This window comes from Vanellus vanellus, assembly GCF_965231255.1.
Source record: "Vanellus vanellus genome assembly, chromosome: 6".
NCBI lineage: Eukaryota > Metazoa > Chordata > Aves > Charadriiformes > Charadriidae > Vanellus > Vanellus vanellus.
Genome location: NC_138911.1, coordinates 51,978,774 through 51,993,510, shown reverse-complemented (window position 1 = coordinate 51,993,510; position 14,737 = coordinate 51,978,774). Strand labels below are relative to the sequence as shown.

General features: G+C 39.6%; 1 protein-coding gene across 1 annotated transcript in view; it reads right to left on the bottom strand.

The window, feature by feature from the left end:
- Positions 1-12,094, bottom strand: part of SPATA7 (spermatogenesis associated 7) — a gene marked incomplete at its 5' end in the record, with an annotated part of 43,910 nt that extends 31,816 nt beyond the window's left edge. The window contains 2 exons of the mRNA XM_082485592.1: positions 196-276; positions 12,055-12,094. Coding sequence (XP_082341718.1) covers positions 196-276; positions 12,055-12,094 — 121 coding nt within the window. The remainder of the gene's footprint in view (positions 1-195; positions 277-12,054) is intronic.
- Positions 12,095-14,737: the final 2,643 nt, after the last annotated feature.

Below are 14,737 nucleotides of genomic sequence, written 5' to 3'. Positions count from 1 at the left end.
AGCTAGCAGTACAGTCAAGGCAAAACTCTTCAAAATTATTTTCAGTAATGCACAGGAAAAGTAAGTATTATTAAACTTCACCAATTGAACTCAATGCAAAGGTTTTCATTATAAAAACATTTTAATCATAAAATCAATGAATCCACATAAAAGGAACCATGTCAACCTTCTGATGAAAGCACGTGTGCTACTTACCATTACTCTTAGTACTCAAGTGTCCTTTAAATGGACTTGCTGGACCACATCTGGGAATGCCAACAGCTGGGTATTCACTCACTTTAATAAAACGTCAAACGCAAAACAAATGTTAGAAAAAAGAAAACACATATTTTGACAGACAAGATAAAGCAGAGAATCTTTCCCTGAAAGAACTCACAAATGACTGTAGCAGACCTTTTTCACAGAGGAAAAAAGATCACATTTAAACGTTATACTGTTACTGAAGTACAACAGTGTAGTTAAGTAACTTAATCCAAACAGCAAGATATGATGGTAGTACTTTCACTGGTTCAGGAAGCTAAACAGCAGAAGAAACCATTAGATGACTTCCGTCTGAACTTTACACTGGTCATGAAACTGCACACAGATACGGCCACAGTTTTGTACCTATGCTAACCTCCCATTTGTTTTAAAGTTTTATTGATCAAATTTTCTCATTACGTCACATGACTAATGTGAAAAATATTGCATACATAGACAATGACTGTGATTAGTATTATACTAAAATGCAAGTTTAATACATTGAAGGAATTATGCTTATGTGAAAATCATCCTATCAATGAGAACACAGAACCAGTTGTTCTGAAAAAATGAAGAAACGTGAACTAAAAGCTCTACATCTCCTTGAAAACAAATGCTGTGCTGTCAAGCTCACAACTGCTGTCTGTTATGCCACCTATGATTTAAAAATCTGCACCTGAATTAATGAAGAATCTGCAGAGAGCAAATTTTAACAGGAGATATCCTATTCCTACAAATACTACTGTATACAAAGCATTCCTTTAAGGTTTCCAAGACCCTGCTTAAAATGTAAAGCAAAACAAACACAATTTCTTTAACAGAGTGAATACAGCATGCTTACTTAACATCAATGATAAAACTGTGCAGCCAATTTCCACAAATTTATTATTACTATCAAGGTCCATATGGTCTTCCCATTCCTATCCTACTTCTCATCTGTCAATTCAAGAGTCTGCAATCTGCCACGTAAGCGTTTCCTAGCAATTGGAGGCACTACAGCTCTGGGGCAGTAGCTACTGCTCCACACCTACTGGCCACCTCCAGCTTTCCACCCTTCATCAGATGAAGAAGCGAGCTGGACCTACCCAAGATGAGTGCGAATCTCTTCTCAGTGGCCTTCAGCTGGGTCAACAAAGGCTGACATAATTACAAACTGACTGGGGGGTGCAAGAAGCCATGCCACGCATGTTAAAAGCCCCTTAATTCTACCTCTCATGGCTTCTCACCTCCTGCATGCCCAGCACATGGCTTTCCAGAATTTCTTTTTTCTATTTCCCACTGTTATCTAATGACTATTACGCTATTGTTGCAATTATGTACATAACTACTATGTTCTGTAGCTCTACTTTAAGTGCAACAGCATGCTGCACAAGATGCTTAACACACTGTCTGGGTATTAATTAGTAGAGATTGCAGCAAAACAAATTGTTCCTTTAATAATGTTTTAATATCATTTCCCCAAAGGCCTTATAAAAAGACCCTATAAATCTCAAGTGACTAGGATTAGTTTGGGAAGCAACAAAATGTGTCTGGAGAAAATAAATAAAATCATCAGGATATTTGGAAATTTGCAGAGTAGTTTCTTGGGGATCCTGTTGTGAAATTATGCTAAAACTGGATCAATAAACTCAACCCCCACTTTTACAAACCCCAATAAATATCAAGGCAATTTAGAATTAGTATGAGGATTTCACACTTTGAAAAGCCATACAGTATGGGCTTCTGCAGCTTTACAGTATTAGAGGCCGTGTCTGCAACAATAATGCTCCCACTACTCTTTGCTATGAATTTGCCAGACCTGCAGTAGAAAAGGGACAAGAAAAAACAAAAGGGAGAAAATGCTACTGCAGGTTTTTTCAACCCTGTCCTGCCATTGCTTTATCTTTATACTGCTTTCTTTAAAGCCAAAGAACAACATTTCTGCTCATCTCTATCAATTTCAAATGCTCATTTTAAATTCCTCTCACGGTGCAATTCTTCCTAATCTCTATTTGTAATTTAGACACACACAGGGACAAACAATGCTACATTATTTTAAAAATATTAAAATCCTAAACATACAGCAAGAATTTACTAATTTTAGAATGTCTCCATAATGACTGCAAATCTTTGTCAATAATGGCTTGCTTTTTTGTTTAAGTATTATTTTTCTCTACCATACACTATTACATATGAGTGGTATTCACAGTGCAGCTGGATACCCACGTCTTCTTGAAGTTACAATGTTCAAATGTTTAACAAATTGAAGTATTTGGGAGGACTTGAATGTTAGATTATACCATTTCAATTGATAAGTTTGTCCTAACGATAAAAAACCCCACGTATATGCCAGAAATTTAGATTATAGCAGACACCTCAAAATCAGAAGGATTTCATGCACAGTTGCTCAAAATAACCTAAATATTCCAGTATTTTCTGCATTTCAGAGCTAGGTTATAATTCCAGGAGACACGTGACATTGTTAGATACGTGCTTACACCACCACCTCTAACTCATTTTTATCTGACAGAATCATAGAAAGGTAAGCATGGGCATCTTAAAAAAACGAGAGACATGGTTATAACTACAGTCGATTCCCTTCATGTAAGCTAAATGAGTTTGCCCTGAGTTAAAGATGATCAGAGACACTCAGAAACCTGTTGCTTTTACTGCCTTCAGCTGGAGATGCATCTGTTCAGCGCTACAGACGAACTTGAAATGTTCACTTGCTTTGCATCACCAGCAGATGGCACACCGATAAACTCCATCGAAAAAACTTCGGTCTACTGTTTTTGTCTTTTACAATTAATCTGTATCACGCGGGGGGGGGGAAGTCAGTTTCCTCCCTCCCCCTCCCCTATCCGGCTTCATCATTTCATAGGCAAGAAGAACTATCAGAAAGGGTCAGCAGAGAGAAATTAAAATATTTCAGTCTCCTCTATTTTGATTATGGACACGTGGATAGCACAGAAATCACTCTCACAGAAATCCCCAATTTGCAGAAGTCCCAAAGGCACTGGAAACACAACACCATTTGTCAAGAAGTCACAGTCTTCACGCAAGTGCTCATGTCTCTCTGATTTTCACAAACCTCAGTTCCTCCTGCATGCTCTAACTTCTGTGTCACCCAGGAAAAGTTTCAAGTCGCCTATCCACCCAGTTGGATTTGCAACCCAGCTCCTGCTAATTGCAAGATAACACCACCACTCAGTGCCTTCACAGGTATCTCTGAACTCCCCTAGGTTATACCCAGGCCATTATAATATTGACACATTTTCTGGGAAGTGGAGGGCCTTGAATAAAAGTGTTCCTGACTGCTCAGATTTTAGGATACCCTTGAAATGTCAGGGTTGCAGCCCCACTAGTACCTGGACCTGTTGAAAACTTTCACAGCATTAACAAATGACATTTTCTTGCTGTTTAGAACAGTTTCAGCAAAAGTTTATGCTGAACGGCTTTCTTTTTAATATCTAGTTGGATTCTGGGGGCTCTATCCTGGCAAACTGTACCTTTTCTTATAGCTTCAATTAAAGAACAGAACAGTCTTTAACTTAAAAATACTTCCATAAACACCAGAACTTGTGATGAAGGCTTCCTATGGTTCTCCCATGGTATCTCATGGTGCTTGCTCCTACGCTCTCTGACTCTCGTACCAAATCATGTGACAGAGATATTTTTGTAACTTGTTCATCAATGAGGGCATTTGAGGCTCTCTCCCTGTGAACCACCTGTTTTCACAAAACATGTAGAAAATTTATCACAGAAAAAGGGTAAAAGACAGTAATGTGGCTGAAATAATGCTCAGCACTATTGAAAACAGAAGAGGCAAAGAATAAGTAAACCTTTGCTTTCTTAGGATCCCAGGCTGTTTCATGTAGATGTTCCATCAAATATATCATTTCTACATTGAATTCAACTTACAACACCCTCCCTGTATCTTCAGTTTGAAACTCAAAACCACTTTTTATAGTGTCAAATATTTACAATGAAGGTGTACATTGCTAATGCCAGAGGAGAAACCAGAGGATTTGGTACACGGAGGATATCTGGTGTATTTTACTGTTTCGAAAAAACAACTGAAGTGAGGTAGAAAGTGTTAATGTTCAAATGTTTCCCAACTATAATGTCAGGTTGTTTACTGACTTTAACAGGTATTTGTTTAGATTCAGTCTGTGTTTTCAAAGTTATCTGCACAATAACAGCAACTAAACTTAAATTGAAGGCTTAGATATGAGAAGAGAATTTTGAAGAAGGTAGGATTTTCAGCAAATTACATAGTAACCAAATAAAAACCCAACAAAAGGATGATAACTACAAAGCATAGCAATTAGAGCACCTGGATAGCTACAGAAGTGACAGAAGCTGTATTGGTTTAGGACTGTGAGCAGAGTGAAAGTAGTATGTATTTTGGCTACTTCGCCTCTTTTTTTCAAAACCATACATGTGAGGGAGAATTCCTTCAGTCATAAATTTTCTACTGATTTTGGTGGTTCTTAAATAATAAATTATTTGGGAATAGGAGTACTTGTCTGAACTAAACTTAGGAGAACTGATCCCAGTACTTGCAGTATTATAGCAGCTTTTGCAATAATTATCTTTCCTGACTAAAACGCACACTTTCTACTTCTTGCAATAAAAAACTTCCAGTCACAAATTCAAGGTCTATGTAAATATATTTCCAGAACTGGACTGGAAACTCTTTAAGATAATTTCATTTCATTTAAGAAATTATTTTCAGAGATTAAACCTCAGAAACTGAGATGTATAATGAACCCCTATCTTTGACATACTATAGCTGTAACAATGTGATCTAAACATACATTTTCTTATAGATGTAAGTGGACTTTCCACACTGAATATAAAATCAGGATTCTCACACTGTGTGCTCTTCTAAAGTACAGAGAGCAAACAAACTAAATATCTCTAAAAATTAATTAGATCGTTTAGTTCCTTCTTAATGCTTCTATTTATTTGTTGTAAGCTTCCCCTGCAAGTGTGTGACACTACACAACAAAGACAAAAAATTAAAAAAAAAAAAACTTTCCCTGCATTCTTTTGAGCTGGTATCTAAAGTAAGTAATAATTATATTATTCTAAAGAGATTTTTAAGATATTTATTTAAATTACCTTTTCATTTAAAATGCATCCTATCTTTATTTCTAATTTTAGTCTTAAAAGTGATGGAAATTGGTGGTTTCTATTTGTTACTTTGTTGCCTCCTTGTTAGTGGGTATGCAGAATTTATAGAAATTATTTTTCTACAAAGCCATTTCAGATTTGGAATGTGAATATGAACTGGAAAGCAGCCCAGTCTTTCATTACAATGTTCTCAAAGGAAGGATTTTAAACACAGGTATTAGCCATACTATTTACATTCAAACCTGTATTTCAGACATAGCAAACAAAAAATACTGAAAAAATCCAATCAGGCTACCCTTACCCACCCGGACTCGTTACTTAAAAGATAATCCATGAAAAATACAGAGACCCCAGGTGGGATATTGGATATAGGCACCGAAATCCAGCACGAGCCACAAAACCTCCACTTAACTGCGTAGAGATGTAGGAACACCGTATTTTCCAAAACGCAGCTCCTAGACCTTAGCTTGGGTTCAAACAACCCTCAGCCCCGGGTGGATTTAGACCTCAGGTCTCTCCAGCTGTCCCAGAGGAATATGCTCATCACTCCATGAAGGCACCAACACTTTTATGCACTGTTTTTTTGGTGTCTCCACGACCCTTGCATTCCTGGCTGCACAATGGCCTCCTCTCAGCTGGAAATGTAGGAAGCATCCCTGCCTCTAATGGACTAGAATTGCAGCATCTGCATGAGATGTGGGGATCTGATCTCCCTGAGGCTGATAAGGACACTCAACCCAAGCTGACAAATGCTTTGCAAACACTCTAGCCACTACACTGATTTTTAAAGGTTTGGTGTTGCCTCTTCCACCTTGCACCACCAGCTCCTTTTCTTCTCTTCTTCCCCAATACCTCAATGCTCTAAACCAAAATTAGTTAGTGAGGCACTTTTGTCCAAGTGGGTAACTCAGGCAACTACATGCAGAAGGGTGTTTGTACTGTGAATTTAATACAAGTCAAGGATGCTCTATCACTACAACCCCTGTTCTACCAACTAGTGATCTTTTCAGTGGACTTCCTGCTATGGATTCACTCTCCTAACTCTGTACACACTAACAGTACACTACAGCACTAATACTGTACATGCGCTGAGGAAGGAACAGAGATGGTTTAAATTATCTCTGTGAAATCCTAAATGACTTAGGGGTAGTGACGGAAACTCCTTCAAGCATCTAATCGAACATCTGAAAAGGTCCTATTTAAAGGAATGAAATTAGGACCTGAAATATTGGTTCCTCTCTTTCTGCTACTGTGAGAATTTTTAAATCAAAGTATCCATTGACTCTTTACGCTACAGAAATTGTTGTGCATATGAATACAACACAGAAATATACAGAGTAAGCACTGCTATCTTAAAGTACAGTAAGAGATTAACCTGGTTACAAAAATCCACACTGGATATAAACTTAATTTATTTAAATAAGAAACTGATTTATCGATTTTTAACTATTTTTCTTTCATGTTAGCATGATAATATACCTTAAAAAAAAAAGAATAATAGGATGCTGCATTACTAGTACTACTAATAAGGCTTGCTTTCTTACCAATGCAGCTTACATCTTCCCATACCCCCTAAACTCCTTTCAATTACCCCAACTTGCTGCCTTTTCCTTACCTGCAGTGTTTTCCTCCCTCACTCTAACATCCCCAGCTGTGGCTAAGGAGGTGCTATCAGTGTTATAATTGGTCATCTAGTTTAAGCTTCTCTGGTTGCTTATCCTTGGCTGACTAGTTCTTATCCTCTGGTTGCATATCTGGGAATGGACATGGAACAGAATGACTTTCTCTAAAAAATGCATGTTAATTTGTTGGGTTTTCTCCTACCCAGCCACTGACATTTGTACCCCTAAGACTCCCACTTCTTACTCACAAGTGGGTGAAGTTGGCTAATAGATGCAGAACTGGAAAGAGGAACAGGCCAGCAGAGAGAAGTGACCCACCCACAGATTCCTTCTTTAGGAGAACAGGTTAAAACATGACAAGTCTCCACCGTTTTTCTGCCGCACCTACACAATCACAAGAGACCTTCAAGTATGGCTTCAGGTTTAGCTGGTTACTGAAGGCAATTAGTATTCCATTTTATTTGAAAGTTACAGTGGGGCAAAACTGAGCACTTGATAATCACATCTGTGTTTTTTTCCTGCCCGTGCAAGTGAAACAGAAGCCTCTTGGACCCATTTCTGGTTTCAGTGACAACAAAACTCCTATCAATTCTGAGAGTATAAAGTCTTAGATGTGAAGCCAGCTTTAACAGAATCACATTTAAGATTTGTTCAGAAAATTTAGATAATAATGGCTGTATTTTTTTTCTCTGTTTGATTCTGCCATTTCTTAAGCAAAACTCGATGAACAAAGCCCAAAGAAGCTACAATACTCCTATATTGAAATAAAGTCCCAAATATTCCATCAGAATTTTACATGGGATCATTTGTGTCAGAGGCAAAATATGATGAAAGCGATACAGGGTATCACTCCCTGACATGCACCATACATAATCTTCTAAGCCGTTAATTAGATGGGCACTATTTATACACTTACTATGCTGGATTATACAAAAGCTCTTCTTTACACCTACTCCTAATGCCCAACAGTTAGGCCTCTCAGTCCCTTACAACTCATAATCTAATAGTATTCTGCATAAATTAAAACCATGCAACCAACATTATATTTCAGTTTCGAGAGTCAAACCGTCCACTGATAAATTTAAGAAATCTAATGAAATAGTAGTGTACAGTAGCCTTAAAATATGCTAATTGAGTCATATTTGATGAATTAATTCTTGAAAAATACTTATTACAATTTTCCCAGCTACAGGCTTCACATGACCAGTAAGGGAAGTTTTCGATGCATGTTATTGCTCTATTCATACTCCAAAAGTAGAAACAAACTGCTGTGTGTGTCAGGAGCACATTTTGTGACACAAATTGCAGGCAGAAGCAAATGAATGTGAGTCAGTCCCATCATCATTTGCCGGGGCAGCACCTCTAGAGTTAGCAGTGGCACCAGCAGTTTCCTATTTTCTGGAAGATGGTGTTCCAAAAGTGACTGTATGCTACTTTTGAGTGATACGTGTACAACTATCAATACTCGTATCACAGTTTAGAAACTTCAGGCTTAAAAGGTCACTAACCTGAGTTCACTGGACAGTTGTGCCTGTGCAAGACAGCACAGAATAATCCAGGAGCACACGCTACCATGTGCTGTAACAAGTGTCCTGTGGGAATGGTGCTGTTACACAAGGGTGATAGAACACTAGCTCATGAGCGTGTCCTACACAACAAATTTATGTGCTGGCTTCTACTGCTACAAGAAACTCAACATTATGTCATCCCATGAACATGCATTTTGAAGATGTTCCAACATCTAGTGTCAAACTGACCAACAGATAAAATACGTGTATGTCTAAACGTACAGACACAATATATCTAGATTCTTCTATACATATTGAAAAAAAACTTATTTTGTTAGTATAATCTGTGCCTACAAGGAAGCCCTCCCCATTAGTGTTATTAACTTCCACCCTGTCATATTTCTAACTAAAAATACATTAACAAAACTCTAATGCACAGCCTGTCTCTCCCAAAATGGAGAGCAGAGAAAACTTGATCCACTGCGCTTCAGAAAAAGTTGCAGGGTATAATCTGGAGCAAAATAGCTAGTAGAGTTAATGACTTGAATCCTGTTTACTTTAGCACGTATTTCACTTGAAGCATGCAAGAAATCTTCAACAAAACGGGACCAATCAGGTACTTAAATCCTATTACAAATTTAAATTATTTGCTGAACGGAGATGGGATTAGACACATTAAGTGACTAAAACTCACTTAATAGACTATTTGACTAATGGTTAGATTAAGGATAGGTTTAAATGATTTGCTGAGCCAAGTGTTTAACTTGGTAAAAAGTTAAGGATGGGGATTAACATTTCCCAATTTCAGTCAAAATGTACTATTGTGTTTCAAATATAACTTCTAAACTCCCTTCCTTCTTTGAAGATACAGATTCCTTTTCTGTTTTCCTGCTGGTCAAAGGCACCTTCAGCTTCTGAAAAACTGAATAGGTATTACCAAACTAATGCTTGAGTTTAAAAAGCTATTTGTTCAAGTGGCAAATGAAGGAATACAAAGAAAAAAAAAAACAACAAAAAACAGTTCCGAAGTCACAGATGTGTACTAACACCCTTCTAGATCCAGTCAGATTAGTACAAGGATTTCCTGCAATGCGTGAAACACCCAAGGAAGATGGTGTTATCTGTAAATATGCAAAGTATTTTAATTTTGTTTTAGAATCTTTGAAGCCTGTGCAAACTGCCTAAAGCTAACATCAGCCTCCATACAGCAACAATGATGACTTCCCCATTGTTGTATGAGAAAAGCAACATGAATGTGTGTCATTGATTAACAATATGCATATGATTTCATTGCTGTTCAGGTATGTGTCAATCAGTGGCTGTGGGAATTAAACAGCCCAATGCAGAAGACTGGATCTAAACAACAAATCTGGTTTAGAATTACAGTACTCAGATTATTTGAGGTCATACTATAAACCTGTGACTGTATTAACCGACTCCTGAAATTACTACAGTAAATAACTTGAAGGTTTATACCTGGAATTAGGGAAAAACATAAAGGATTAATTTAATATTTTTATGGGGGAAAAATCACAGCCTTAATTGAACTTTGAAAATGACCTACATGCAAATCCTATATAGTCCAATATATTAAAAAAAAAAAAAAAACAACTTTTTGCTCAGTATTCTCACTATACAAAACTGAAACCCTGACACAAAACAAGTATAAAATTTTAGTTCTTTCTTTACAATGACAAGGCCAGGTCTGAACAACAAACTTTGCATGGAGTACACTAGGATATGAGATAGGGTATTTCATCTCTTCTGTATTAATGTTCTGGAGCACTGCGTGGATACAACTGTCTTATAGAGAAACCACAAATATGAAGTCTTCTGCCTCTTTTATAAACTGTCTGCAAGCAATCCAACGGCTGTTCTGCCAAATTTGCTCAGGCACACAGATTTCTAGGTTAGCTCACCATAAGGAATTAGTATCTCTGCCTGTGCTAATCCCTGTTGTCTGTAAGGATTCTTCCTGTGTATCTGTGAAACTAGATATTGGGCTGTCCATTCACATACTCTATGATAACCTCCTATGCAGACAAGAAATAGCTTCCCGTGTAAACAGACACACATTCATTCTTTCTTACTTTTGAACTTTTTTTATTTTTTATACAGGAGTCTTTCACACAGAGCTTGCTGCAACCTGAATGAAATTTAGATTTTGCATCCTATTTATTCTTATTTTATGGTCAACAGACAATCAGCATGTACTTTCTGATTGTCTATAAAATATTTTGAGAATCAATAATAAGAATAGTCAGAAAAGGGATAAATTTGTAATAAAATTGTCTTCACACTACGTAAGGCAGCATAAAAATTGGATGCACAAGATACTAGGTTTTGCTCCGAATTTCACATTCCCATGTAGTATTAGAATTCATGTTCAAACTCTACTTTGATATCAGACATCTTCTGGAGTGACATTTGTCACTATCTCCAAAGACTGGAACTGACAGTGAGAGGCAACATGAAAGCATAACGTTATCTCAAAGGATCTGACCTTATGCAGCTACGTACGATTTTGACATTACAGCGCAGCATTGAATAATTCCTACCATTGTTTTATATTACCCGTGTTACCTGGTTCAGATCTAAAAATCTTTTAGGTATTTTCCACAAGCCGGAGTTGGCTCTTGCAAACATTTTTGCATGTTTATGCCTGTTTTTATCACTAATCACAAATGCCCCTACGATTATTCACAGGAACAGAGCACAAGAGCAGCCCCCGGCTGGTTAAATCTGGGTAAGGGATCACTTTCTAAGAGCTTCAAAGCTTTTGAGTCTTTCATTTTTCAACTGCGCCTGCACTAAAATCCCACCAAACCAAAAAAGTTGGATCTACACCCAAACGTCGCATAAGTGATGTTCTACGCACAAGGTAAAATCCACTATAATCCATGAATAGCATTGGAGAAGAAAAGTTGACTCCAAACGGCACAGAAACGTAGGCCGCCAAAACGAAGCGGCTGATACAGGCAGCCTGAAACATTCACCACAGCAGCACTAAACGCCATTAAAATACATATAGCCACTCGTGATGACAGCTGTAAACTGCACAGTTTAAGGCCACGTTTCCAGGAGGATTGTAACCGTTCAGAGGTTTTATGTGTAACCTTCCACGTCCCCAGCTGTCACGCCTTGCTCACTGAGGGCAACCGTCTGCACTTTGTGGCTATTTTCGCCGCCCCACAGCCCGGCACCACCTCCCCACGCGTGACAAAGAGGGTGGCACAGCTATAAGGGCAGCCAAGCGTGAAGAGGAGCGAGCCCCCACCCCCGCTCAGCGCCGGCTGCAAGAGCCACGCAGCCCCGGGGCAGCCTCCGTGCTCGGCCCCCCGGCCCAGCGCGGCAGCCGCCATCACCCGCCGGCGGGGGTAGAGGAAGCGCCGTCCGCCCCCAGCCCCGCACAGGACACGGGGAGATGGGCCGCGCCCGGCAGCCCCACGCCCCGGCGGGTACCGAGGAGGCCGGGCGGCAGCGCTCCCCGCCGGCAGGCAGCCCCCGCCCGGCTGCCTCTTGCACCCCCAGCTCGGCCGCCGGAGCCGCTACCGAACCCCCCGCACCTTGGCTCCGCCTGCCGCCGCTCTCCATCCTCAGCCCCATGCTCCCCACCGGGCCCGGAGGGGCGGCGCTCGACTCGGCGGCAACCCCGGCAGCTCTTCTCCGGCTGCGGGCGGGCGGGGCGAGGCGCTGGGCCTGTCCCGCCGCGGCCTGTCCCGGCCGCCTCCGGCGTTGCCATGGTCACGGGCGCGCCGGCGACGGGCGGGGAGGCCTACGCCCCGCGGGGAGGCCTGCGTGTCCCCCCCCCCCGCCCCGCCCCGCCTCCCCGTCCGCGGCTTCCGGGCCTCTCTGTGAGGGGTGCCCGCTTTCCCAGCCGCGGCCACGCGTCGGCGGGGTGGCGGAGGCCCAGGGCGCGGAAGGTTCCCTCTCACCTCTCGGGCTCGGCCTCAAGATGTCTCTTCAAGCGGTGCGTTACAGCCAAGTGAAAGTTTCGCTCTGTCAGTGAAAGGTGCCCTAATTATTTAAGCCTTTTTTTCTTCTAACTTGACAGGAAGTTGAAGAATAATGGATGCCAGGGAGCGATTTAGGGCAAGTTGCTCATATTTCAGAGGAGCGAATGATAAATTGAGAGCCTAAAGCATTCCCAGTGCGTTAGACTGAAGAAATTCATTCTCAGTATCTTTCAAAATGAACAGCACCTTAGAAATTAACCACAAACGTAAACTTTTGAAAAGCAGCACGTTGCTATTTTCCTTGACCTGAATTCTCTGAGGATTTTTGCAAGAAAACCCTTTGCATGAAGCTTTTTTCTCACCAATCAGACAGAACTGCAGTCACCTCCATAGCCAGACACCTCCAAAAGGGCTTCATGTTGTCCCAGCTGGAGGGACCCAGCTTCACTATCTAGAAATTATTATTAATTATAGGCTAAATAGAGGGGTTTCTTTTGTGTGTGTGTTTTGCTACACTTCCTTACATGTTTGCACGTAGTTCAAAATCATAGCAAAATCAAGGGGATGGTATTTTAAAACAAATTTTCTTCTGTATTTCAGCCTCATTCAAAGCTCTCAGTAAGTCACACAAGCATTCATGATGGGTGAAAACAGTAGTTTATCTACCCCAGTACCTTGTGTAGACTCTACAAAATAACTTCTGAAAACTTTTTGGTAGTCAACTATTGAATGTCAACTGAAATGTCTTGCTAGCCCTTAGCTCTTGGTGGTCAGCCTGTGACTCTTCTTATGATTTTAGATACTCCCGTTAGCTATATGAAGTACTCTTTGAATATTAGTTCTTGTGCTCCACATTGTAGTGATTGTTTTGGTGGTCTAATTCCATTTTCTGTAAAATCATCTATAAATATGGTTGGTGTTAAATTTGTCTGGGCAAGGTCAGAAGAGCAAATATATGCCTTGGAAACCTGTCAGTCCTCAGTCCTCTGGTGGTTCTCTCTCTGACTGCTATTTTTATAAAGTATCTGTTCCCGTGGCATTTAAACTACAATCAACCATGATGCCACAAGTACCTTTTTGTCAAATCAAAGTAATTTGATAGCATTTTGTAATTTTCTCTTATGTCTCTTGTATGTGAGGGCAATGTCATGGAGAGTATCTGTTCTCCTGACTCCTCTACACAGAACCTACAAACCTAGAAAGCCCCAAATCCAACAGGGTTTTTTGTTTGTTTGGTTGGTTTTGTTGTTGTTGTTTTTTTTTTTTTTTCCCTAAAGCAGGTATTTGGTTGCATGTGAAATTAGAGATTTGGGGAAAGATGTTCAGGAAATTAGTTACCGTAGTTCTTGTGTTTCAGGGTCTCTGGTTTAAACTTCTCTGATATAATCCAAATAGTTAAATCTGTAAATTGTAGAGGTAGCAATTGTCTTAAAACAGTTTCCATTGCAGGTACCTACTAGAGAGAATTAAGTGCATGACATTACTGCTTCTACGTGGTATCCTAACTGTTAGCTGTAATACTCTCTATTGGCTGCAGAGATCATGCTACAGAAAACACTTCTCTCCTTTTTTTTTTTCTTTTTTTTTTTTTAAATGAGCTGCTCATAGTAATATTTTTATACTTTTAAAATATTTTTTTGTTGTTGTTGTTGTCTGAATTCTGAATTTCAGGTTCCCAAATTCTCAGTGTGCGGTACCCAACATGCAGTAAGTAGGCTGTTCTGTGCAACCTAAATGATGGATTTCTCATAGTCTCCTCCCTATTGTTCCTATACTTTTTTCTACCATGTAGATAATTAAAACACCCAAATGTAAGTGAGCATTTTTAGAAACATATCACAACTATTCCCCTGGTTTCTAGGCAACGCTGAGGGAATGTAGTGATTTCCACTAGTTTCCTCTCAATCAGCAGCCACAGCATTCTAGAGATGGCCTGGCTCTGAAATTTTTGACCTCCAATGGCAACACATACCAAAGCTTTATGTATTTATAATTGGTCTGACATATGGTTCTTTGGCCTTTGGCTCCCTTTGGTCTGTGAGAGAGTATATATATTTTAAGTGTAATTAAAAAGTAACCCAGATGTATAGCAATGCACTAACACAGTAAGTACTGTAACATGTACTAAATAAAAATAAGCTTTAAAAGAAATTGAATCAGTCTTGGACTTTGAGCCATCCAAACAAGTATAGAAATAAATAACACAGATTGCTGCAGAGAGTCTACCATTGTCAAAGAAGCAATAAAATGACAAAACCTGTAAAACTTGTCCTTTCTCAGTTTGAAAAGAGGA